Source organism: Cyanistes caeruleus, chromosome 6, assembly GCF_971803275.1.
Source record: "Cyanistes caeruleus chromosome 6, bCyaCae1.hap1.1, whole genome shotgun sequence".
In the NCBI taxonomy this organism is placed as follows: domain Eukaryota; kingdom Metazoa; phylum Chordata; class Aves; order Passeriformes; family Paridae; genus Cyanistes; species Cyanistes caeruleus.
Genome location: NC_141706.1, coordinates 61,234,995 through 61,261,972, shown reverse-complemented (window position 1 = coordinate 61,261,972; position 26,978 = coordinate 61,234,995). Strand labels below are relative to the sequence as shown.

At 45.4% G+C, this 26,978-nt stretch overlaps 1 protein-coding gene and 1 long non-coding RNA gene across 6 annotated transcripts; one reads left to right on the top strand and one right to left on the bottom strand.

Annotated features, from left to right (window-relative positions):
* Nucleotides 1–232: 232 nt before the first annotated feature.
* Nucleotides 233–3,107, bottom strand: LOC147652742 (uncharacterized). 4 transcript variants are annotated; one of them, XR_015287735.1, is made up of 5 exons: nucleotides 2,662–2,739; nucleotides 2,092–2,391; nucleotides 1,933–1,965; nucleotides 1,159–1,223; nucleotides 233–522 (listed from the first exon to the last, which is right to left on the bottom strand). It is a non-coding gene; the product is annotated as an uncharacterized LOC147652742 (long non-coding RNA). The 4 variants fall into 4 exon arrangements; XR_015287736.1 differs by lacking the exons at nucleotides 1,933–1,965; nucleotides 2,662–2,739 and adding an exon at nucleotides 3,032–3,107; XR_015287734.1 differs by lacking the exon at nucleotides 1,933–1,965.
* On the top strand, nucleotides 2,578–5,504 carry LOC111929745 (inositol 1,4,5-trisphosphate receptor-interacting protein-like 1). 2 transcript variants are annotated; one of them, XM_023927413.2, is made up of 2 exons: nucleotides 2,578–3,036; nucleotides 3,594–5,504. In XM_023927413.2, the coding sequence occupies exons 1-2, from the start codon at nucleotides 2,578–2,580 to the stop codon at nucleotides 5,025–5,027; spliced, it is 1,893 nt and encodes a 630-aa protein (XP_023783181.2). In that variant the 3' UTR covers nucleotides 5,028–5,504. The 2 variants fall into 2 exon arrangements, with proteins under 2 accessions (XP_023783181.2, XP_023783183.2); XM_023927415.2 differs by lacking the exon at nucleotides 2,578–3,036 and adding an exon at nucleotides 3,161–3,339.
* The last annotated feature ends 21,474 nt before the right edge of the window (nucleotides 5,505–26,978 follow it).

The window sequence follows — 26,978 nt, the reverse complement described above, 5'->3', positions numbered from 1 at the left end:
ATAAAATATGAATATTTTAGATTCATAATGCAGACAAATAGGAAATAGGAGCTGTACTGCGCTTCACATGCGTGGCTAACTCAGTAATGCTAATGTGATTATCTCACTGAACTTTTGTGCTGTCGCTTAAGGGTAACTTTGCCTTGCCTAGCTGGGGTATACATATTTGTTTCACACGGGCCTAACATCTTTTTTAAGTTTGTAGAAATAAGGAAACCTGATTTCTCTCTCATCTGTTACAAGGTAGCATCCTTTCTTGGCATTGAAGTATTGGGCACAAAAATCATAAAATGAGAAGAGCTTTTGGTTCTTGGAGAAGTAAGGATGGTGGTTAGCAGAACTGCCATCCTGAACTTCCGGGTGGCAGATTTCTTGCTGTTCAAGAGATCAATTCACAGAGTCCCGTGAAAAGCAGTGTCAAGGAGCTCAGGAACAGCAAAGTAGTTCAGGAAGGCTGGAGATCCTTCAAGAAAGAAATCTTCTAGGTGCAGGAGCAGGCTGTCTCCAGGTGCTAAAAGCTGGCTGGAATGCAGGAAAGAAAAAAAAAAAAAAAAAGAGTTCATGACCTTTTGAAGAAGGGACAGGCAATTCAGGAGGACCAGTGATATCATGAGGTTAGCAGAGTCAAAATTAGAAAAACATTAGAAATAGGAAATGCCTAACTGAAACTTAATTTGGCTACTACAGTCAAGAGCAATAAAAGATGTTTCTACAAGTACAAAAGGAGAGCTAAGGAGAATCTTCATCCTTCACTCGATGTATGGGGAAACACAATGACAAAAGATGAGGAAAAGGCTGAGGTTCTTAATGTCTGCTTTGCCTCAGTCTTTAATAGTAAGACCAGTTGTTCTGTGGGTACCCAGACCCCTGAGCTGAAACACAGGGATGGGGAAATGGTCAGTGATGTGCTACACTACTTAGGCAGACACAAGTCTATGAAGTCACAGGGGATCCAGAAAAGGATAGTGCAGGAGCTGGCAGAAGTTCTCCCTGAGCCCCTTTCAATCATTTACCAGCAGTCCCTTATAACCCAGGAGGTCCCAGGTGACTGGAAGTTACAAATTGTACACCCATCTACAAGAAGGGCTGGAAGGAGAGGGGGGAACTGCAAAAGGAGAAGATCCCTGCTCAGCCAAGTCATCCTTCTGCCCTGCTTACCATTGCCTACTGTGATTTTAGGAGATGGCTCTTCAAAGGGAACTAACACTCCTGGAGCACAGGACCTACAAAAACAGGTTCCCAGTGGACTTTCTGGACTTGCTACTTCAGCAGCCCAGAATCTGTTCTCCCCACATGCATGGTCAAGGTTTTGCAGAAAATTGTATGGACATTTGACAGAGGTGTTCCACAGACTAAGAGAATGATGGCTGTCTGTATGTCTGTCAGAGAAATGGGGAAAGTGATAAAGTGTGGGGAATGAGAGACTTGGCATGGCATAAATGCTATGGGTTAAAAAGTGGATATTGTTCTGTTTTCAGCATACAGCATACAGTTAATTTCTTGTCAGTAGCTGCTCCACTGCTGTGTTTTGGATTCAGTATGACAATGATTCTGGTAACACACTGATCATCTGGTCAGTGCTAAGAGTCCAGTTTATCCAAAATCAAGGATTTTCTTGTGCCTGTGCTCTGCCAGTGAGGAGATACAAAAACCACAAATCGAAAAAGCTGTGAGGGAGGAGCACAGTTAGGACAGGTGGCCCAAACTGGGCAGAGGGATATCCCATAGGCCGTGATGGCCAGTATGTAAAATGGGGGAGTTACCTGGAAGGGGAGCTGATTTGTGTTTGGGAAAGGGTCTGGCATCAGCCAGTGCATGGTGATCAGCTTTATTGTGCATTACTTATTTTTATTTTTTGTTTTACTCTTCATTCTTATAAATTCTTCTAATTTATTTTCTTTCAATTTTTAACCTATTCTTATCTAAACTTACCGGTTTGCACTTAGATTTCCTCCTCAGATTCAACTTCAGTGAGAAATTTAAGTGGTTTAGGAGTGGGGGGATGGGAGTGGAGAGTGTGGGGTTGGGGATGGGAGTGTGGGGTCTGGGAGTGACCGGCTTCAAGGTGCTCAGTTGGCAGCTGGACAGTACCTCATAGCTTCTTTTTCTGAGCTGCCAGCAGTACACCACAAGCAGCATCAAGATTCCAGCAGTGGCCCAGAAATGCCATTGTAGCAAGGCTACCCAGAGCACAGGTCCCCATGATCCACCAGTCTGCTCCACAGCCTTGTGTTCCAGCTCCTGCAGCATCCAAGTCATCTGCCGGTTGAGGAACTCAGAACGGTGCTGCATGCGTTGGCGTGTGTCCTCATCCAGCTCATCATTGACCACCTTTGCGTTCTGGAGGATGGTTTTCACCAGCGTGACCAGGAATGTTAGGACAGATATAACCTTCATGAGGACAGAGAGAAGGGTTTGACAGCTCTGCCTTTGTGTTCCATCTCTCATCCAGGGCAGTCTCTTGTCTGTGTGCACCCTCCCTCTGTCTCAAGTTGGACTTGGACAGCACCGCCTGCTGCTCTCATTTATACCTGTCATTGTGATGTCCCTTGTGATGTCATTGGCACCAGAAACATCATGGCCAGGCCAGCCCTGCCCTTCATGCCCACCCCAGTTCACACCCTTACAATGGCCCAAAGAAACCAAAGTCCTGACACCCACCAGATGCAGACCCCCCGCTCTGGATGCAGGGCTCCAGGCAGGGCCTCCTCAGGGCTGAAGCATCTCCCTCAGCCTACTGCTCATGTTTCTTTTGAAGCAGCCCAGGATTTCACTGACTTTCTGTGTGCACACTATTGGCTCATGGGCAGCTTTTCATCCACAAGAACCCCCAAGGCCTTCTCTGTACCCCACACCAAGGGGTGTCACAAAGGCCCCAAGAGCACCTCCACAAGCGCAGAGATCAGCGCCAAGAGAGAAAAACATCCAGGAATTTGCATCATCCAATTTTATGTTCACCAGTGTTTCAGGGGAGCTTTGTCCTGCTTTGTGAAGGAAGCCTCTGGGGACCATTCAAGAGTGGTGGGCCTACATTTGGTGGGTGTTGGGACTTCAGTTTCTTGGGGCCATTGTGAGGGTCTGAGCTGGGGTGGCCATGAAGGGCAGGGCTGGCCTGGCTGTGATGTCTCTCGTGCCAGTGACATCCCAGGGATACCACAACAAGGGGTGTGTAGGCAGTGTTGCCACAGCACCAGGCCAGGCTGGCCTGGCTGTGATGTCTCTGGTACAAGTGACATCACAAGGGAGCAGGTATAAATGCAGCAGCAAGTAGCACTGCCCCAGGCCAGCTCGGATGAGCACCATGTGGACATACATGACCAGATGCTGCACTGGTTGAGGGTGAGACCACAAACACAGCCACCCAAAAGAGTGCTTCCCAGCCTGCATCCAGGGCCTAGCCCCTTCCAGGCACACCTTGCAAAGGGCCCTGTGCTACCACTGGGACTGGGTGCAGGCTTTGCTGCCTGCCAGCTGCTTAGCCCCTTCTCCTTCCTGCCCACTGTTTCCCACCCCTTCTTCCAGCTGCCTTAATTTCTCTATTCTTCCTTCCCTCCCTTCTCAACACCACTGCACTCCTTTCCCTTCTCTCACAGGCTATAATGGTCATACTACTCCTCTTCTGGCTTGTGCAATGGATCTGCTATTATATCAAAGTGTACCTGGATAAGGATCTCAGCCAGAGGACTGGCTCGCTGAAGGAGTTTGTCTGCAGGACTGTGGAGCAGTGTGTCAGGTCCTGGGGAGCCATGCTCTGGGCTGCCTTGCAACAATGGCTGTTCTGGGCCATTGCTGGAACCCTGGTGTTGCTCTTGGCACACTGCTGGAGGCTCAGGAAAAGGATCTCTGTGGTGGACAACAGGAGGGACTCAGAGAGAGAAGAAAGCGAGGAAGAACTTCCTACTGAGAAGAATATGATCTGGATCATTTCAAGACACTACCAGTTGTCAGTGCCAAAGCTGGCCTCCGGGAGACGGGTGGTAGAGGAGCTGCTGAGTGACCTTCTCCAAGTCTCCCATAGTCTCTTTTCAGACAGCTTCTTCCCAGTGCTGCAACCAGCCATTGGGGTGGGCAGTGCTTTTGAAGGATGGAGTCACCATAAGGAGAAGGATGTTGTCTACTGCATGTTTGTGCCCCTGAAGCCACCCCATGGGCATGCCTTCCTCCTGGAGCCAGACACCATGGGGGAGATGTCACAGAGAAGCATGCGCATCCGTGTGGAGCTGGTGTGCACCTGCACCAGAAAACAGCCTGACAGGAACATGCTGTGCTTCCTCCACCATTCTGAGGAGGAGCTGAAGAGAAATCAGATGGCCAGCCTTCTACATACCCTCTGTACTGGCCCTTACCTAGATGGGGAGAAAATTGCCCTCTGGTTCCAGACAGTTGTGATCTCGGCCTGGTCAATGTTGCCTCAGTCCTGTCACTACAGCATGAAGGTGCTTCCCTCCTGCCGCTCCTGCAAGGTGAAGCTGATGAAAGCCTCTGGGAGAAGCTTTATTGTGGAGATAGTATTTAGTGTGCAGCAAGGTGACTCGGATATCTTCCTGAGTAGCCAGCCTACAGAGGCCCAGTTCCCTCCAAGCACGACATGGCTGGAGAGCTATGCTGTGGCAGAGGCAAAGTTCTTCAGGCAGGTCGCCATGCAGGCCCCACCCCACAGCTGCCATCTCAAATGCCTGCGGCTCTGTGCTCGCATTCTGGAGGATTCAGGCCTTTCTATCTATGCCTTGAAAACCTCAGTCATGCACCTCCTGACCTTGATCCCTCTGTCAGAATGGCAGCACAAGTATTTCCTGATGCGGGTGGATGACACCTTGAACTACCTGCGCTGTTGCCTAGAGGAGGCACGCCTCAAGCATTTCTTCTTTGGCAACGAGGATATGCCTGAGGAGATCTCCTTGCCCCCAGCTTTCCAAGAGGCACAGCCTCTAAACCTCTTCCAGCACCTGGCACAAAATCCAGCTGCCCAGACTGAGGCATTGAATAAGTTTTATAAGTTTGAATGTGACCTCTTCTTTGAGTTTTGAATGAGACAACTGTAGAATCACAGAATCATAGAACTGTAGAACTATAGAAGAGTAGAATCATTAGATCTCTAGGAAAATACTTCCATATAATTCTTAACGTATTTTGACTTCCTGGGACCTTCGGTTGATGCAAAGTTTACAACAAATGGTGTGTTTGAACAAACACTGCATCTCTGAGCATCTGTCCATCAGCTTGAAATGGAATGCGACTGCTCAGGTACCTCAAAGTTGGAGATTATTTGGTAGAAGACCTGAAGTGGTGGGCCCTGGTTTCTCTGATTCCCTGCCACTGTCACTTCTCCTGCACTGGGGAAATAAGAAAAACTGGTCACCCTCCACAGCTGTGCTCACTGCCAAGTGGCATTTCAACGTTGCTGCCCTCCAGCTGCTTCTGCAAATGCCACTTTTGAGAGAGTTCATTCCTCCTGTGAGCTTTACTGGGTACAAAAATGGCAATAAATGATATATTGGAGCAAACACAATGTGTGAATCTCCCTGCATCACTTTGTCAAGGAGCACTGGTATAGGGTACTGGCTGCTCAGCTGCTGCAGGGTCACAGAGAGTTGGGCAGAAGAGCTGCCGGGTGGGCTGGGTATAGCACTTGAGGACAGAGTGGGCTGTCTGGTTGCAGGATTCCCTGTTGTTTTGGGTTAATCCCGGTAGGCAGTTTGGCATCAAACAACAATTTAACAATTTAAGACTTGAAAGCAAGTAAATTAGAAGAATTTCTAAGAATGAAGAGCAAAAAACAAGAACAAGTGATGCACAATTCAGTTGATTAGCACATGCTGACCAGTGCCAGACCCTTTCCTGAACATTGGTCGGCTCCTCTTCCAGGTAACTCCCGCATTTTATATACTGGCCATCACGGCCTATGGGATATCCCTTTGCCCAGTTTGGGCCACCTGTCCTAACTGTGCTCCTCCCTCACAGCTTTTTCGATTTGTGGTTTTTGTATCTCCTCACTGGCAGAGCACAGGCACAAGAAAATCCTTGATTTTGGATAAACTGGACTCTTGGCACCAACCAGATGATCAGTGTGTTACCAACATCATTGTCATACTGAATCCAAAACACAGCAGTGGAGCAGCTACTGACAAGAAATTAATCGTCTGCTGTATGCTGAAACCAGAACAATATCCACTTTTTAACCCATAGCATTTATGTCATGCCAAGTCTCCCAGTTCCCCACACAATGATGGAATGGCCCCAGAGACTCCCTTCACAAAGCAGGACAAAGCTCCCCTGAACCACTGGTGAACATAAAATTGGATGATGTGAATTCCTGGATGTTTTTCTCTCTTGGCGCTGATCTCTGCGCTTATGGGGGTGCTCTGGGGGCCTTTGTGACACCCCTTGGTGTGGGGTACAGAGAAGGCCTTGGGGGTTCTTGTGGATGAAAAGCTGCCCATGAGCCAATAGTGTGCACTCACAAGCCAGAGAGCCAGTGAGATCCTGGGCTGCCTCAGAAGAAACATGAGCAGTAGGCTGAGGGAGATGCTTCAGCCCTGAGGAGGCCCTGCCTGGAGCCCTGCATCCTGGCCTGGGTTCCTCAGCACAAGAGAGATGTGGAGCTGTTGTGGCAGGCCAGAGGAGGCCATAGAGATGATCAGAGGGCTGGAGCACCTGTTCTGTCAACACAGGCTGAGAGAGCAGAGGCTCTTCTTCCTGGAGAAGGCTTCAGGGAAACCTCATTGCAGCCTTCCAGTACTTGAAAGGAAGCTTATAAAAAAACAAGAGAAAGAGACTTTTTATATGGTCAGAATAGTGATAAAACAAGGCTGAACAGTTTTGTACTAAAAGAGGAAATTTAGATTGCATGTTTGCTATAATTTCTATGTCCCCTGCTTCCCTGTCACCGCTATCTGCCCAGCAGCAGCCAGGAAGACAGGAGAGATAGTTTAGCTTAGCAAAAAAGAACATAAAAACAAGGTCCTTTCCCTTAACTGAGATGGCAGTTGCAGCTTTATTTTCTTGGGATCCTACGGAGTGAGGAGCAGGAGGGAAAGAGGAAGAGGTAAGCACCCCTTTTTGAAGGCAGGGGGAAGAGGGTGGGTTACACTTACACAACCAATAAGGAGAACTGGGGAGAAAGAGGTAAGGGAAAGAAGCTTACGATTCTACATTTTCGGGAGTACATGCTTTGAGTCATACCATTTTTCCTAACTGCATTACAACACATGTTAGGAAGAAGCTTTTTACTGTGATGCTGCTGAGGCCCTGGCACAGGTTTTCCAGAGCAGCTGTGGCTGCCCCATCCCTGGGAATGTTCAAGGCCAGGCTGGATGGGGCTCTGAGCAAGAGCTCAAGGTGATCTGGTGGAAGGTGTCCCTGCCCATGGCAGGGGGCTTGGAGCTCTAGATGAGCTTTAAGATCTCTTCCTACCCCAACCATTCCAGGATTCTGTGATCTTGGGTGGTGTCTTTGGACACTGGCCTGAGGCAGGAGGAGGAGGGGAGCCTGTTGCTGTGGGGATCAGCATCATGGGGCAGCTGGTGTGGAGGTACCAAGGGCTGCCTGTGCACAGCTGTGCATAGCCAAGCTGGGGAAGGCTCTGGAACACAAATCTGAGGGAGCTGAGGGTGTGTAGCCTGGAGAAAAGGAGGCTCAGGGGGGAACCTCATTGCTGTTGACAACTCTCTGAAAGGTGGTAGCAAGGAAAGGGTGGGCCCTTTCTCCCAAGTAACAAGTTACAGGACAAGAGGAAATGGCCTCAAATTGCATGGGGGGTGACTTAGGTGAGATATTTGGGAAAGGTTTCTTCCCAGAAAGGGCTGTCAAGCATAGGAACAGGCATCCCAGGGATGTGGTGGAGTCACCATCCCTGGAAATGTGTAAGAAATGCTTCAAGTGCCTGGATGTAGCACTTGAGGACATTGGTGACCAAGGTTATGGCACTGTGCTAGTGGTTGGACTTGGTGATCTTAAAGGTCTTTTCCAACCTTAACAACTCCATGATTTAGGTACCGTTCTTGTCAAAGGAACCATCACTATATATTAAAATACATTCACACACACATACTGTATGTGATAATCTCTGACTGCTCAACATACTTACAGCATTTCCTCTTGCTTGGGGCAAAGCAGTTTGCAGGGAAGTTACTTTTCCCCTATGCATCTTCCTGCACCAGGTAGGCACTGGAGCAATCAGAATGTTTTTGCCATGACATCTGATGTCCTCTCTCAATGAGATAGTACGCTGATGCTGTCTTCCATTTCCAGAGCCCTCTGCACACCATTGTTAAAACAATTACACAGATCTTTTTTTCTTCCTGCTGAGGAACTGCATAGAGGTCTCAAACTATGTTCCAGCTGGGAACGTGCTATTAGTCATCACATGAGATAAAAGACTGCTTCCCATATGTCTTCTGATGCATGCCTCATTTACAGGTGTTTTTGCCTTGGATACCCATGCCTCCTGTAAGAGGAGAAGACAAAGGTGGGACTGATATTCTCCCTGCAAATTTGTGGACGTAGCTAGCCAACACTGAAAATAACTGAACTATTCCATGCTTTGAAATCCCTCACCAGATCTTGCTGCCTGTGAAACAAAGGAAATATGCAGCTTTTTATTAAAATGAATGAATAACAACTGAATAATGATTATCTGTGATTAAAATTCCCAGTATCACAGCCCCATCTAATGGACTGGCTGAAAGATATTCAAAGGACCTACAAAAAGTCTATCTGTTCTCTAGCAAAATACGTTATCATGATAAACAGGACCCTGTGGCATATTAAACTCTTAATTATGGCACAGGAGGCATTTTCTCTGAAAATTAAAAAGGTTGCAAAATGGCTACAGCCTCTGGAAGGCAATTCTTAGCAGCAAAATGTAACTCAGTGTTAGTGACTCCTTTATCTACTTCCGTCAGTATTCTCTTGGCACAGATTAACGTGGAGAGGGGAGTCTTCATATTTCTTAGTCATGTTATCATTATGCCAAAGACTCTGGAATGCCATAAGCCTACAGAGCAGCACAGGCCCAAGGGAAAACACAAGGAAATCACTGAGAGAAGAGAGATATAAGTTAAGCCAGGCTTCATTTGTTATTGTATATTTGAGACTTTTTTTTTTTTTTAATAAAAAAATGGCAGATGGTGTGTGGCTTCCAGAGAAGTGGCTTGGCCTATACAGTGTCAGAGCTCCTGAAGGGAAGCAGGAGGAACCTTTTAGTTTCAGTGGGTGATGGATGGAGTAGCTACTAGTTTCTAAGAATCTGCAAAGGTGGTTTAGGTACCAGTAATTTCTATGATACTAGGTCACTAGGAATTTCTAGTGCTTCTTCCTTGGAGCTGCTCTTACCTTCTCCAGCAGTGAGAACTGGAAAACTACTTCTTCCCAGATGACTCAGAGTTCTGAGCCCACATCACACTCGGGAGTGCTAATTAGGCACCTTACTCCAGGAAAGGGGAAGAATTAGGCAGCAGAGGTGTTCTTATCCTGAGAGCCCACTCTTTTTTCTCTTCTGAAGGTTTCCCCTCACTTTGCTCAGCTTGTTATGAAAAAAGTTCAAGCAAGATCTTTTAACATTTCCTGTGTTCCTGACATTGCCCAGCCACAAACAAGGACTTTTTACTCCAAATCCATAAATCACTGCTGTATTTCACAGGAGTTCTGAGTTGGGTATCTGACTGCAATATTTATCACATACTGTTACCTTAGGGCCTAGTATGAGCTTTGGTAAGTGGACTTTGCAGGGCCCATAAAACCTGGTCAAGGAATAACTAAAACAGGAACATCTGCTCATCTTAACTTAAGAGACTCTCAAATCAATCCTTAAGCTAAGTTCATTTTGGGGAAGAGATCACTTCAGATGGGGCAAATGTGATTTTCTGTGCTGACTGTGGGTGCCCATGGGGCTGGAATAATGGTGCAAGCATCAATCTTCTGGATGCAGAACTATTTCAGCAGCCACAAAAGCTCCCCCACCCTGACCAAGTGCCAAATTCCCATTTGAATCAGTCTCCTTGCTGGACCTGTACACAAGGAAACACGTCAGGGCTCATTTGGGAAATGTTTCTGCTTGGGGTAACAGCTTTGCCAGGAGACTGACTCTTCTGCTTTGGATTGATTCATCCCCAAGAGACAGTGGGGTCCAAGAATGCTGTTCCAGTGTTTGGGCACTGCAGTGAGCTGTACAGTCACAGGAACAGGGACTGCAGGTACAGATGGCTGTGCCCACTGGTGGCTGAGCTTTGTGTCACCCCATCCAGAGCCACCACAAAACCGGAGCAGAAAAGACAGATGGATGACACCGTCTCTGTAAGTGACCAGCACTGTTTCTCCTAAATTCCACATCTAGAACAACAGACTCAGCTAACTGTAAGGTCATTAGGGATGAGGAGGCTGAAGCAGTCAGGATTTCTCTGTAGCATGAACCCCAGTTTGTGGTCCTGGTTGCTGCATCCTGGCAGATGCCCCACTCTGGAGCAGTCATCAGAAAACAGGGGCATCTAGTGGCTGCGTCAGAAAGTTCAATAAACACCACCATTCCCTTGAAAAGATGTGAGAGCTTGCCTTTCACCTCTCTCAGCTCTACAAATAAAAATATTTTATGCCATAACATTCCCTGAAGAGGGAGGGAGAGGCACAAATTCTCGCCAGATTTCACGCTCTTGGAGCAGCGTTTCTGCACCATCTGTGACATTTACGACAGTGTAACCAGATTAAATGAAGCTTTTGCCGGTTTCTGCTGCAGCTGCTGCTCTGGACAGACAGACCTACATCCCTGGGACACAAATCCCCTGCTGACTCATGGCAGGGGAAATGCTGCCTGTTTCTGTTCTGACCAAGGCAGTTTGGCCCCTGAGCAGCAGCTGTGCACTGCAAGCACCATCGCTGTGTGTGACAGCCACGCTGGCCCAGTCTCCCCTGGTGCTGCCCAGGGATTGCATTTGCTGGTGTTCATCCTCCTGCACCTCTGAGCTGTAGCCTGGGTGCAGCCAGGCCACCGGAGCTGCACACCTCAGTGAGTTAGGGACAGGGAGGGATATCAAGGGCTAAGGTGTATTTTGTTCCTTTGGCTGCCCAGCTTTAACCTCAGCTGATGGCCCCAGAGCACAGTGAGGCATTGCAGCAGCTCCTCTTTCCCTACTCTGGGGAGGGGGCCCCATGTTTTCCTTCTGGACAGGTACCTTCCAGACCCCCGAGGTTTTCTCCTGCAGGGGAGAAAAGGGAGATTATCAGAAATGCAGGTGAAGAAGTGTTGTTTGCTTTAATAGCAGGCATACTTTACAGCTCCAGGTTTAGTTCCCTCACACAATGCTCTGAGCCTGCACATGCAGCCCTTGCACACAGCACTTTTCAACCTATTCACATTCTCGGAATTGCAAATGGGACTATCTGGTAACTAACTGCCCCTGGCAGTGCCAGCTTTCAGTCCCTCTTGATCCATTAGGTTCTCATCAGCATCACTGGCTTAGTGCGATCTGAATTTACCTGAATTCTCCCCAATGTGTGGACAGAGCTGGCATATTGCAAAGGGACTGTCACACAGGAGAGTTCCAAGTTATCCTATTCAGTGGCTAAACAGAGGACAGCCCAGTTCCCTGAGCTGTCAGGCAACTATCAAATGCAAAATTCATTATTTTATTAAGCAAAAGGAATAAGGGAGAAAGCACAAAGCAAAGAACTGAGGGCTGAATGCTAATAGGGCTATTGCTGTTATGCAGTTCTCTACAGAAAATCAAGACAAATGATAATACTGGAAAGGCATATTATTATTTTATATGCTTAGTCCCAAAGTGAGAGGAGGAGAGAGAAAAACATGCACAGCTGTTTTTCCCTTTTCTGGCCACTTTGATGCACTTACAGGATACATAATTTTGCAAGGTCTGTACGTGCTCCCTGAGTCACAGCTCAACTCACCAATAAACTGCAAAGCTTGCATTCCCCAGACAACCTGTTTTATGCATAGATGTGAATTCTGTGTACAAATACTATTTGTTTTGATGAATTTAGCAGGCTGGCTGTCAGCTAAGGAAAGAGAGGTTCTGCAAGGAGGTCACTGCAGTGACTGCAGTTCAGGTGAGCACAGACAAGCTCAGCTCAGTACACACCCAAACCCAGCTGGCAGTAGGTCCATGAAGAAGAGAGCATGGGCACCAGCTACCCACAAAGGTAGGGAAATAAATCAGTCCTGAGCCCATGCTCAGCTTTGCTGGCTGCAGCAGAGTATTGGACTTAGCTCAGGTATATCACAAGGAGTCAGAGATCCCCTCCTTTTCCTGCTCTTCAATAAACACACTTACAGGGTGGAGACATTTGAAAATCCTGGTTATTGCTGTCTTGAGGTTTTTTTTTAATGCTCATACTCACACACAGAGCAAAAATGCACAGAGACATGATGTGCCAGATCAGAAAACACCGATAACAATTTAGATAGCAAAGCTTTTGGCTAAATGGCTTTTAAATGGAAGTTGAGCCTTGGGATCAGTTACAGAACAGTTAGTTACGTGTGAAAAAGGACATTTTTGTTTGTATCCCTGTTCCAGTGTGGAAAATAGCTACTGTGATGGCCTCCCCTTGGTGCACATAGAGGATGCCACAAGGGCACAGACCACCCCACCCAGAAGCAGCTGTCCAGATGGCATTTCCTTTTCTATTGGCTCCAGCCAGCTGCGTGGATCCGGTCACCTTTTAATATCTCTAATTAAAAAACTGAGAAAACAGCACACAAGTGTGAAAGAGAAACTGCTCCTCCTGCTCACTCCTTTTGAGAGGAGTTGGAGAAGGTCAGTGCAAGACCAGCAAGAGGCTGTCTCACTGGAACTGGTGCTGTGGGCAATGTTCATTTTCCAAACAGCCTTGGCACCTCCAGACATGACACCAGGGCCTTGCTGCTGAGTGCAGGTGCACCTTGGCTGGAGAAGACACATGGTGATTGGGGCTGTCTCTATAGGTTGCTCTGAACCCATCTTAATCTCTGCAATTGTTGACCTGATGTAATGCTTGATTTCCTTAGGAGTGGAATAAGTTAAGCAGCATTCTGATTGTAGAAATTGCTTGCAGTAGGCAGGGTCTGCTTCTTGCTCCCCCTTTTTCCTGTGCAGCTGTGACAGCATTGAGCAGTGAGCATTGTGGTTGTATCCAATATGTGAGCATATTGGTTGCATAGCCTAAATACTGAAAAAAAACCCCCTAATATTCCAGGAATTGCCGTATTTACTGTAGTGAACCTAAAACCCCCTTAAATCCACTAGAAGACTGTCCTGGAAAGCAGCTCCACCTCTGCTAGGATAGTCACTGTCCCCAGCTAGCTCTAGAGCTTGGACAAGAGCGTGACACTGGGGCAATAGCAGAGAGCTACCACAGATCACTCACAGTAATTAACTCACTCGTAATAATTAACTCTGTGACCATGTTTTTTTCTTGCTATTCATCCACCAACACGGTCACCACAGCTCAGGTGACAACTCTGCCACGTGTTAAGCTGCAGGAGCCCACATGTGTGTCTGAGCTGCAGTGATATGCTAATATTTTAAGCATTTTGATCTATTGCTTATCCTCCAGCTAAACAAAAAGGTCTTTTTCACCTACTTTTAATTTCTTTTCCATGCTGCTGAAAGCAGTTGGCATCTGCTTCGGTGATGAACGACCTCGCTGAGCTCATATAAAAGCCAACAGTTCTTGGTAGTCCAGTTCAGTGGTGCCTGGTCTGCTTTCTTCAGCGAGAGCTGCAGGCACTCTGCTCCAGTTCCTCATTGATCACTGCAGATACTGGGGAAAAACACCTCTTCCCCCTGGATTCAGCCAGGAGCTGCCGTGTGCTTCATGGGCTGTGAGACTGTGCCCGGAGCAGGGAAGCTTGTGCTCTGCTAGGAGCCTCTTCCATTTGTTTCACTTTTCCATCTCTTTGATAACACACCCAAGGCTAGGATCTTTCAAGGCCATCACCCACTGTCCTCCTGGGAAGCTGATCCTGGTCTGTCAGTGTGACAGGAGAGGCAATGGCTGTGTGAGGAGCCTTACAAAAACCACAGCCTGCAGAGACTGAAAATCTTGTCACTCTTAGAAAAAAGACACATTCAATCCCGATGTAACAGAGACGCAAAGAGGGCAGCCCCCTGTTAGTGGGAAGCTCACAAATCTGTGTGTCCCAGCAGACAATTTCAAAGCTGGCTGTTTGATTTCTAAAATTTTATGAAACTGCAAGAGAGGAAAGGCTTCTGGCCTTCAGCAAAGAAAGGATTTTTACAGGCACAAATGATTAACACACACTTATCTCTGTCAGTCACTGAGACAAAGCGAGGTCCTGGGGTTCAGATGTGTGCCCAGGAAAGCTGGAGCTTTGCAGATTTTTAATGGTTGAAGTGATCTTCCTAATCATCCTAACTTTCCATATGACAAAGAGAAAAGGAGCTGCCCAAGTGCTTTTCCAGCAAGGATTTGGTTACATTGGCTTATCTTCCAGAGAGGTCTTTCCTGAAATGATTGGATTGTAGAGCTGTGCTTGGTCTCTAAGAGTGGCACAGGCTGAGGGTGGTTCACTGATTCCCTCCATCCAGGCCTGAACTGTGGGATTCAGGAGTGCTGAGGATGGTTTGGTGTGATACAACATTGGTGCCCCACTCTCCCCTGCACTAAGTGAGGTCTTAGGGCTGCACCTCTGTGGACCTCAAGCCACAGCACTGGGGAGCTTCATTCCCCTGCAGGTGAAGGCAATACCTTGCTGAGGAGAAAGGGATGGATCTCATGGCTCAGCCCTTAAACAGGCTCCTCTTTTCCAGGAGCCACATCCTGTCCCCCGTCTCACACAGAAAATGTGTCTCTAGGGTGACTTGCTGCCCTGCTCCCTGTGATCCTGTGCAATAACTGTTAAAGCTTTGTTTTAATAACAACAATTCATTGCTCAGTTTTGAGGTCCAAAACTACTTACACAGATTGTGTAAGTGAAACAGGGCCCACAGGCCAAAGGGAGATAATGGTAAAAGCCCTTTTGACTATCATCTCTCAAATTTAGCTACACTGGTAGAATGGTGTGCAACACTGGCCCAGTAATCTTTTCCAGTGTTAAAGAGTTTTCTGCTAGAGCACCATGCAATTTATTGAAGGTTTCTGTTCAGACAGGACTTTGATTAGAATTTTGCTCATACTATTACAAACTCCTATCCTTCACATCCTTCCCTGGCTGCAGAGAGTTCAGCCAGGGCCGCCTTTGCCGCATTTAATCAGCCTGGGCATATTAACTACAAATTCCTGCAACGCTTGAAACACTTAGGTCTTAAATACGTGCCCATAACTGATGATTACTAATTTTTTTACTAGAACATCTATCAACAGGATTGAATAATTGTTCATCTCCCCACTCAGGTTGGCAGTGGAATGAATGACATTCATTTCCAAAGTTTTGATAGCGACCTGAGACATTCAATTCAGAGTTATATAGGGATGTCTTACAAACAATAACTAAAAAACAAGCTATGTCAAACCATGACAAAGGTTTACTGTAAATGTCAGTGAGGTGCAACAGTATGATAAACTCATTTTAATGAAGAAAACTGAATCCTGGTATTTTCAGCCCCAGCAATCCTGTTTGCTCTCTTCCCTGTGCTTTCTGCACAGACTTCACCACAGTCATGGAGCTGAGGAACTGCGGTGCTAATTTCTGGATTGTTCACCCTGTTACACATCAATGGCATCTTTTTCACCACCCTCTGGACATGTGTTTCAAAAAATGATGTTTCAACGGGGAACGCTCCCCTCCAAATGTGACAGAACGTTCATGTTGGGAATTATATCATTTGACCTCAGAAATGCCACAAAGTTGCATTATTGCAGGGCAGATGGGTGGGGATCACAATGGTCTAAACTTGCAAAGTTGTCAGTCATGTCAGGTGTCAGAGTTTCAGAGGGTCCCTCTTGAAATGCCTCCAGGGCCTCACTTAGCAAGTGCTTAGACCTCTCTGACAGCAATGCCTGAGGATATTTCAGTTTGGTGACTGGCTGGGATAAAGTGCAGCTACAGGACTCTCCTGTAGCAGGGAACAGAATTACCAGGAGCTGAACCAAACTTTGGCCAATGGTTCCTAGAGTAACTAAGCCTGAATTTTGCCAAAGTATCTCTATAAAACAGAAAAAAAAATAAAATCAAAAAGTCAGAGTGTAGTAGGGACTGGATTTGTCTTCAACCCCTGGAACAGTTTTGCACAGAGCTAATTTTGAAGCAGAGGGATATACAACTGTGCACAGAGCTTCTCCAGTGGGAAATAAAAATAGTCTTATTATGCTAGTGATAAAAATGTCTATTTCTATGTGTACAGATCTTTGAAACTCTTCTAGTACAAAATTTGCTCTGCTTTTATGTCACCACTTATAAAACTCAACTCTGACAATCATTGAATAGCTGACCTGTGTCTGCACAGCCTGCTTCTGTAATTAAAGAGGCTGAAATGGTGACTGTAGAGGCAGAGTTTTGGAGAATATTCTAAGAATCATACTGGCTAATCCAGACATTCGTTGCTCTAATCCTGTAAATAGTATGGGCTATCATCCCAGGAAGAGTCCCTAATTTCCATACCAGCCCTGCAGCAATAGGAAAAGCACTAAATATTCCTCTCACTGTCTTCACTCATTTCCTTCTGATGATGGTTTTAAAATATAGTCCTGCAAATATGTCGAACTCAGAGTTGTGTCAGGACAGCTGCTAATCATGTGGCAGTGATGCCTTTTCTGATGGATGTTTCTGTTATTACAATTGAAGTTTTGTCTCTTGAAATTAAGAAACAGTAATTAACATATTTAGCGCCATGGGCTGATAGAATTGTTTTGACACTGGTTCTTGAAGAAACTGAAGCAGTCTGTCTTCCCTCCCAGCACTGTCTTATACAGGGATTTCAGGAAAATAATTGAGAATTGTAAGTCATCTGGGGTTATGGCTTGATTGCATTTGAGGTGACTTTTAAGGGTGAAGAAACGTCTGGCACCTTTTGAAAAGTAATGTTGGTGAAGAAAAGATAGAAAAAAGAGAATTCTGGCAGGAGGTGGTAATCATAGAATCACCATAAAGGCAGAAAATGTGCCATGGAAGATTTTTGTTTGTTGATATCATGAACCACTCATCATCCCTAGGAAAAGCTGTTAGAAACAGACAAGTGGGATACCTCTGAAGGAGCAGGTTGGAGACAATCCTTCAGTCTCAGGTCTGTGGATTCCCTTCATGATCATGACAAAAAACATAACTCTGCCCTACTTTTTTCCTCTGTAAAGAGACTAGCATTGAGATGCTGCGGGGCTTAAATCATTCCTGTGTGTATGATAACACACAAATAGGTGCAGATGTATGTAGGCACAGTATTTTGGGGTGGGTCAGAAGTGGATGAACCAGAATAGGCCAGGGCTACTTGATGTATGTGATGCAGGCTTTGACAGCAAGTGTTTTTGCTTCTGAAGAATAAGGAACTTCCTCCTTTCTGAATCCATTTTGTTTTGCCAGCTCCAAAAATAGCAAGAGTGGAGCTACTAAACCGTAGCAGACTGTTGTCATCTTCAAGGTGCAAGACACAAAGCTGTCTTAATTTACCCTGGAGAAGCATTTAGGAAATGGAACATATAAGTGCCCAGTTCATTCAAAAACACTGGACTGTTTAAGAACAGTCTTGATGAAGGGGACTTTGACCCAGAAAATCGTCTTCTTTCAGGATAATACATATTAAGTGTGCATCTAAGCACACTTCTCAAAGCTGGTGTGGCCAGATCAGAAACAGCAAGAGAAAAGAGCAAGTGATTTTGAGCATGCAGGAGAATCAAAGAAATAATCAACATGGCCCTGTGGTAGAGATAGCATTGGAGATGGGGGTTGGCAAAATGATAACCGTGAAAGTACCAGGCTCTGGGTCTTGTGAGCCTGAGAGGAGGTGACAGAGCTGTACAGAGATACAGCTGGGGTGTTAGATACATGGCACATGGAGGATCTGTCATTTCAAGAGAAGCTGTCAGGTTGAAAGCTTCGGATGGGGATTTGTTTTTTTTAGTTCAGAGGCTGTGGATATAATTATGACAATTTGCATAAAAGTCAAGCCCCTTGTACAATTTAATGGGGCTTGGCAGGGGGGTTTGGGAACACTCAATGTGCAGGAGAGGCAGAGAAGAGTTGGAGCAGGAGCTGCTGCTTGTGGGACACAAGCTGGAGCTGCTCAGTGGGAGGGCTGTGCCCAGAGCAGGGGAGCTGGGCTGGAGACAGCAGAGGCACAGCCACAGCCACAGCCTGAGTCTCTGAAGCAGCACCTGGGCTTTCAAATGGAATAGTTCTCATTTACAGTACATCAGAGGCCCCACCTTCAGAGCCAGAGCCAGAGCTGGCAACCCTGGCAACCTTGCCAGCTCTTAAGGCATGGAAGAGTCCTTCTGCAAATTCACCTACAACTGTGATTTTAGGAGCCTGTGAGGCTGAGTGCTGAGCACAGTCCTGTCAGGAGTTAACGTGAGCCACTGCCACCTGCCAAAAATGGGTCTCATTCCTCTGTGGGTTTCCTCTCACTGTCCCAGGTTTTGACAACCAGGAGGGGTAAATAGAGAGGGTCTCAGCTGGCTTTCTCTCTGGCACACTGCCACATGGTGCTCAGCATTTCTCAGGAATAGCTCTGTTATCAAGAGAAGGTGGTGAGTGAGTCTAAACCTCCCTGTCACCCATGGGGAAAGAGCCAGGCTTGACATATTAAGGGAGTTGTTGCCCTCATAAGGCTCCTCTTCTTGCCTGGTAGGAGGTAAACCAAATACATATTCTAATCTATTGAGGGGTAGAAGATTCTTTGCGTTTTGTTGTCTGTTTGCTTGTATGGGCTGCAAGTTTTCTGGTAGCAGTGAAAAGAAGGAGTCAGAAAAAAAGGACTTGGGTCAAATTTGGGGTGAAGGATTACAATACAAACTTCTACTATCCTAAGCCATTCAGAGCCACGCATGGACTAAACCATACAAGTGGATTCTGTGGTTTTAGTATGACCAAAATTAAAGCAGTGGGCAGTTGTGCAAACTGGAAATTCATTTGAACCACTGGTACATAAGCACCTTGACATAAAATTAGGACTAATTCAGAGCCCCCAAGAGAGAAAATTCTGGCTTGTACTCTGCCTACATACATTCAAATTAATGCATAATGCAGCAAGTTTCTTCCTCTCTCTGCCTGTCCCTTTCTCTTTCTCACACACACAGACGCACACACGCAGCTGAACTCCCACACAAGTTCTGCAGGGAAATTACAGCCTGCTCATGTCACTCCCTTCTTTGTCACTGAAATAGTGCCATAGGTCTGGAAAGTGCTGTCTCTCTGCAGTACCAAACTTTTTCCAGCTCTGGAACATCTTACTTTGATAATACATAAATTAGAGCTTTCTGTGTGAGTGAACAAACTGATTTTTTTTTCCTCAAAAGCTGGATTGTACCAACACTAGTCATAAATTGTAGCTTTCATGTTTGCAAATTTTTGGGAGCTAGGCATGAAAAACCAAACTTTCTGTTGTCAGGTCACATTAACTCCAGGATTTCTCACAGGCAAATTGTGTCTTGAACACTGTGCATGATTCACAAAAAAAAAAAAAAAAAAAAAAAAAAGCCCTTCTCCATGTAAAGCATCAGCTTCCATTAAGCAGAAGAAATAAACCACTGCATGCAAAAGATGTGAGCACATGGCTTGTGAATAATTCTTGTTCTTTTATTCTTGTGAATAAAGTTTAGAACAATTACCTCAGAGCATTGCAGGCAGCAGTAACACACTCGGTGTCTCTGATCCTCCAAGACCAGCGCAAGTGGCATCCTCTTGGTGCTGAAAACAGAGCACAGCTCATGGCTGTTAGCAGTGGCAGTGGGAGGGAGGTTTGCTGCTGTGAAGCTGCAGAGAATTCCGTGGTGGAGGTGAGCAAGGGGCAAGAATGAGCATTTGCCTCAATGCTCAGCAGGAGTCAGGGCAAGTGGCTGCCAAGGGGCAACAGTGGATTTGTGGAAGGTGGGAGGCAGTGTAGGAACTGTGCAGAGATGGGCTTGAAGAAAACTCTACCACTGTAAACCAGGAATGACTAACTTTAGGGAGACTGAGGGCTGTGGCTATATACCCAACAACACAGACCAATGGCTAAAAACCATGCCTCCTTCAGTATTTAATGAGAAACCTTGTCTAAATACTCCTGCTCCACTCCCTTTATCTGTGCATAGTGGCAGAGATGAGCAACATTACAGCCCAGGGCATCCTTCCACACTAATAAAACACATTCCCTTAGGACTTCAGGAAGTTTGCTTGCCCACAGTCTCAACCACAAGCCTGCAAAAAATCACCCTATTCTACAACCAGTGGAGGCCCAGTACTTGCTGCCACCATACTACAAAACAGAAGACTTTGCCCATGTATACCAGGTGTCATCTACTGTCCTGCTAGATGTGTGCAGCATGGAAAAACATACTGCCACAGGTGACAGGGAAATAGTCGTGGGTCAGGCCCAGATTAAAAGGTTGTGCCCCTTAGAGAGGATTAAGAGAAACCCTAAGAGTGTTTTTTACCCTTCACAAGGCATATACCCCCAATGGTTTCCTAATGTTGGAGTTTATTGTGGCTTCTCTCTATCAAATGGATTCTGAATGATAATGACTCTACTAATTTCAGCCCCGAAGCAGGTATTTCTGTCCTCAGCTCTGTACCCATTGAACATCTGGCTGGTTGTCTTATGCCAAGCTTGAGAAATTGGAGGGGTTCACCAATATTCCCAGGTAAATCGTGCCAGTGTTGACTTGTAAATCTCAGATACTTTATTCCTTCAACAACACTGGGGAAACTCATTATGCACATGATTTTGGACATGAAAAATACCTGATTTCACTTTTTCTTGATGTGGAAATTCAGAATGGTTCTTCCAACTTTTCCTCCAGGAGATTTGGGAAGGCATCACCAGAAGTTCACTTGAGAGCAAAACTCTAGCAGCAAGGAGATCTCAGCAGCACTGTCAGGACCCTCTGGAAGTTCTTTCTTTGGCCTTGTAGATCAGAAAATGACAGCATTCAAACATTTGTGTGCAGATGAAAAATGAGAATCAGTTAGTACTGTTCAGACTCACTGCAGCCAAATTAAGTAGAAAATGAAATATTTTAAGAAGCATCCTATGGTAAGTGAATTTGAATTAGCTGCAAACATGGATGATTTTCTTCCAATCACCAGACCACACAGAATTGCTGCTTGGATTTAATTCCCCCTTCATCTCACATATGTTTTTCCTTTATTTCCTGGCATAGATAGATGTGTGATTAAACTATCACTTTTGATATCCCAAAAAGCTGAAGAAAGGAGATTACACTATAAATCATAAAAATCCTCCTTTCCACCTGTTTGTGAATTTTAGACAGCTTTAAATTTCTGTCTGTTGTGATTACAGCAAATTGTAATAGAGATAAAACATAAAGTGTTGTAATTATTTTTTAGAGTGTTGGATTCATGAGATCAGTTTATAGAGATAATTTTGTCAACAAATGCAAAGTCATTTAGGGGTTTTTACTTGTTATGAAAGCTGTTAGATTAAAATACTGCTTTAACTTTATACTTTGTGCTAACACAAGTGAAAAGATGGCTGGTCATCAGGCACTGAGCTGGTCACTGTCTCATTTTATTTTTCCTTTTTGGGGCAAGATATCCCAAATTCAGCCTCCATTCATATGCCTGCTGCAGCTGCCCCCACAATATATCCTGCATATCAAAGTCCAAGACCACCAGCAGCACTGGGTGTCAATGGAGACTTTGCTGTCAGATCCTCTGTGGCTCATGGGGAGTTCACAGGGGAGGAACCTGAACATCTGTGCTCACAGGCCCCAGTCCAAAAGGAAAGACTCTGAAATGGTAGGATTTGAACAGAGCTCTGGACTGGCTTAGGGTGGATCAGCAAATGGACACAGAGCAAACACAAACCCAGTGACTGGGACCTGACACCTGAGTCACTTCATCCACTTCTGAATTAGGGGCACAGTGAGGATCTCAAATAGTTCTGCTGTGTCTGATTAAATTTTACCTGCTGAAACAGTACAGCCTTCTTCACTTGCAGGACTAGCACAGAGTGTCAGTCAGCTGTGTTGGATCCCAGGTTTCTCACAGTTTGCAGGAGGGTCTGTAGGTGGGGCCCAGGTGGGAGCAAGCTCAGATGCAGTCAGGGCATCCTCACCAGCCAGGAGTCGTTTTCATTCAGCCAGTTTGGGCATAATTGTGGACTAGACACTCAATGCCCCATGTACACTTTTAATTGTGGCACTGTGAATGAAGAGGAGAAATAACAGCATCAGGTTGCTGATGAGGAAATATTTCCATGAGGAGAAAGTATTTTATACAATGCAGCCAACTATAAAGTGCTGCTCCCTTCTTCCTCTTCCACTCCCCTGCAGCTTGTGGGAACTCTGTGTCCATCTGTATGCCCTCCATACCCACACACTGCTTCTCTAACCTTTTCAGTAAAACTAGGAGAACAGGCTGTTTCTGAGGAGAACTGTTCTTACCTGATAACCCAGCACACCGAGATCTGATGAACTTGGTACAGGGACCAGGAGAGATGGACATGGACATACACACAGGGCATGGCCTTGGCACTGGAGAGGGCAATTGACATTTCAGGAGCTCACAGAATGGTATGACAGCACATTCCCAATGAACACTTCAAACTGGATGAATAATTCAGAATTACATTTATACTACTCACTTTGCTTGCTTTAACCATGAGTAAATGTCAGATGTTTTTTTGAGATGCACTAACCTCAAAACCATTTATACAGTTGCTTCTCTTTTAAGCCCTTTTAACCCCAAAACCAAAGGACTACTTACAGCTGTATGAAAGACCTGCTGGCTCAGAACCCTTAGTCACAAAATAATGATGCAGTCCATTGGTCCCTAGTGCTCTGTTTGCAATGGTTATTTGGGATTTGTTCAATTAGGTTCATGGGATAAATCTCAGGAGGCTGTGAGCTGGTAGCTTGGTTCAGAGCCATTAAAAAGTTGTAATAACTGTAACAGTTATAATAACTGTACTGCAATTGCAGACATCAGCATCCTTCTCCTTACATTTTGTTACTTTTTCATCGTGCCCTTGGCCAACCAAGTGTTCCCTGGGCAACCCCAGGCCTTGGTGGAGATGCAGAACAAGCACTGTGGTAATGTGTGAAGGTCTTTCAGCAGAGGGATGAACACCCACCCACTGAGAGCTGAAAACCACACAGGATGAAGACATGGGGGTCTCACTTGTGGCATTTGACTGGAGTGGGACTCCATGGTACAGGGCATGGATCTACAGAAGTTTGTCCTGTAGAGCCACGTGGGTTTGCAGTGAGTACCAAGTGAGAGCTGTATGTTTTTACACTGGAGTATCTCTCTAATTATACAACAGTTACACTTTCTGGTACTTGCAGTTATCATTAAATCTATAATCAGCATATTCCCTACATGTTTGAGAATCTCTCCCTTGCTAATACAATATAATTAAAACAGCCCCTGTTTCAACAGTATCTGCATTAAAAAGGAACACCAAAGAGATCATAATAGGTGGAGAGAGGTTAATAATAGGTCATGTGGTTAATCTTCCAGTTACAAGGGCAAACACTAATTACAGGACTGGGAAGGGAAAGGGCAGCCTGATTGCAATGTGATTATGGTGACCTTGTTAAGGAGTGATCCAAGTCATGATGGGGCCTCAATAAATAAAGATAATAATCCCTCAGCACCTCCCAGTGAATGTCAGACAAATGCTGAGAGCAGCATTAGCCCTCTCTGCAGGCTGGGTGGGAGGTTGGATGCTGAGCCGTGCTGTTCTCCAGCCCCATCTCAGCACAGTGGGATTGCTGGCTTCTCCTTCTGCTCACTGAGAAAAACAAAAGCACCGACCACTGATAACAAATATATCAAGTTGACTTCTAAAGGGCTCTGCAGTACAGCATGTTGCAAATTACAGCAAACTTCAGTATGTTTGAGCTTGGGAGATATGGCAGAGCAATGTGATTCACCACGTTGCCAACGGTGTGGTGGGAATTTTCAGGGAGCTGCAAAAATCTTAGAAAAATGGTAAAAACAAACTTTTCCAGCTCTTTTTTTAACCAGAAGCATAAGCTCCACTGCCCAGGAAAACATGTCCTACAGATTATAACAGTTTCATTATCTCAGCAGAGAACTCACTGTCTGTGCTGAAGACTGGTCCGTGGAGAAATTAGCAGGCTCCCAAATTTAATTAGGGCAGGACTCAGACAGGGAACACAGCGAGGTTAACACAGATGTCTGTATGTCCCATCATTCTCACATCCTGTAATAAACAGGCATTTGGGGAACTGTATAAGCCAGGGCTGGAACCAAACAGTCCTGCATTATAGACATGAGGCTGGTGCCTGCTGAACACTCATAAAACCACTGGGTCATTGGTACAGAAAGTCTTCTGTTACCCCTGATGGTTTTGGATGTTAATTGAGGATGGATTTAATATGACAATCAGTGTCTCCAGACACACCAGGGCTACGTAGACCTCTGTGGTCTGGCAGCTTCTGTGCTGGGTGTGAGTGGGGTGAGAATAATGAGTGGAGCTGTTGAAACTCTGTTTTTTTTCTGGTTTTAGAAAATGTGCAAAAATGCTGTCTACTTTGAATTTTTCAACTGTACCTTCTTTTACATAAATCTATACTTTGTTAAGGACAAATGTCATGGTAACTGCCACATGCATGAAGAAACCATTAAACCTCTGGGTTTAGTTGTGATTTAAAATAAACTTCTGGCTTAGCCACACAAAGCCCTGCTCTTGGATGTCCAGAAGGTACCAGGGCATTTCTTCAGCTGCCTGCAGTGCTGGTGTGAGAGCTTGCTGTGCTGAAGGGTTTGGATTACCCCAGGCCACCAACTGAGGTTTCCAGAAACAGAGCACTGAAGCCCTGAAGTTGCAGAGGAAATCTGTGCCAGCTGTTCCTGTGTAGGTGTGTTTCTGTGTGCAAAACTGCAGAAAGCAATTAAACCTTGACATTTTTCTCTGGGATTCCACTCATGAGGATTTCCTATTAAATATTAAAATTAACTCCAATTAATTTGTTCCATTTTATCCATCCAAGTTGTCTTGCGAGTGGAAAGCAATTTCACAATGATCACAACCAAAATACATTTTCAGGGCTATTCCACTGACTCCCATTCTACCTTCTGCAGTGCCAATTACCTACCTTTGAAACACCCACCTGATGTTTAAGAAAGCCAAAACAAATGTATAAGGATAGTAATTTTCTATTCATGCCCTTTCTTTCTACTGTTACTTATGTCAGGTTAGAATATCCCAGGAGCATAAGTGAGTTTGTAGGAGAAAGGATCAGGAACCTGGTGATTTTCCAGCTTGAAGCTTGAATTTTCAGTTCCTCCACGCTGAAAGGTGAGATGCTTTGGGAAGAAGAGTAATTCCTGCAAGCACCTGGGGTGGGCACGAGGGAGGGAAGGGTCCAGGAGTGGGGATGCTGCAGGGGACTGCTGTCACCTTGAGTGAATTTTTCTCCTTCTTCAAAGACACAGATTGACATTTTACAAGTTTTGAGAAAGCTAATTCTGTAAAGATGGCTAAATCGATCCAGTGCTATAAGGAGGGCTCAAACACATCATTCTGGACCATACAACCTTTGAATTATCTCTGATTTGAGGATTGAACATGATTGTGTATAATAAAACAATTTATTTCTTGTGATAAAGCAAGGATTTTGTCAGGGTTGCTAAGGGATACTATTCCTTGTCTTTTTTATTTGAAGACTGAGTTGTAAATAGTTCTCCCTAGAAACAACTTAATCCGTGATTTTTCTTTGCAGAGGGTGATGTTCTTAGCTCAGCTCTCGCTACTGCTCAGTCCTTCTGTTGCAACCCTAAGTTTAAGCACGACAAAAGGAAAGATAAAGGCTATGAATTGAAAAAGGGAAAGATAAAGGCTATGAATTTTCCATAAGAGTAAAATACTGTAAAAAACCTCCACATTTAAAGCCTATTTTGAGAGAAAGAAGAGTATTATTCAGTGGAGAAGGGATGCAGTTGATCACCATGGACTTTGAGCATGCCTGCTATTTTTAGCTTTATCATCTGTAATGAAAGCCCCAGATAGCACCACTGGGCTTACCCAAGAATCTGGTGTATTAAAGCAATCATAAGCCTCATCAGGGCTGTGAAAGCAATGATGAGTCTGGAGAAGCAAGCTGTGATGTGCTACCCAAACGACCACAAAATGAGAAAGATTATTTAGAACAGCTCTTTGGCAAGTGGAAATATTTATTCTCCCACTCTAGAGCGTAAATACTGTGATATATTCAGTCCTCTAGCGGCTCACCTGAAGGATTTAGAAGTCTGACCTTGGTCTCCTTGTAAGAGGATGTAAGTGGTTGTTGTGCCATGATAACATTGGAGAATAGAGGAACACTGTAGAGCATTTGAATACCTGCTAATATTTTTGTCTGATGCCTGCAGCATATGAGCTCACAATAGCTGCAATCCCAAAACATCTGACTCCCTGCAAGGTCTGTGGACTGGTAATGGAGTGCCCTTATTAACCACTTCTGCTGGACACAGAAAGGTCTGAATGAAGTGGAGAGGACTTTGGGAGGTGAGATTGGCAGTGAACCAGAGGAAACACAGGAGATGTTGCAGATAAGGTCTGGAAAGGGAAGAGTACAATTCTCAAAATTATTTTGAGAATTGCAACCAACATAAAAAGAATAAAAGATCTAATTTACCCATCTAAGGTGTGCCTCTGATATGGCCTGAGGGAGTGCTGGGATTTGCTTTCATTCATCAGGTGCTCTACAAGCAGTTTTGAACCTGCAGGCCCCTGAAGAAAGGAGGGACATGGGTGACAGATGAACAGATGGGCTGGGTCTGGGTGACAGTGCCATGTCATTACTGAGCTTAAAACTGCCAAGAATTTGGTCTGTTTTCTGTGTGGCATGTAGATATTCAATCACACTGAGGTCTGCAATACGTGTGGGAAGGGCTCCTCTTGAGC

Bases quoted from the DNA above. Each gene is read 5' to 3' on its own strand.
- LOC111929745 (XM_023927413.2), top strand. From the start codon at position 2,578: ATGGCCAGGCCAGCCCTGCCCTTCATGCCCACCCCAGTTCACACCCTT. The intron at 3,037-3,593 runs GTGGGTGTTGGG...CTTCTCTCACAG, and splicing joins GAGTGGTGGGCCTACATTTG to GCTATAATGGTCATACTACT.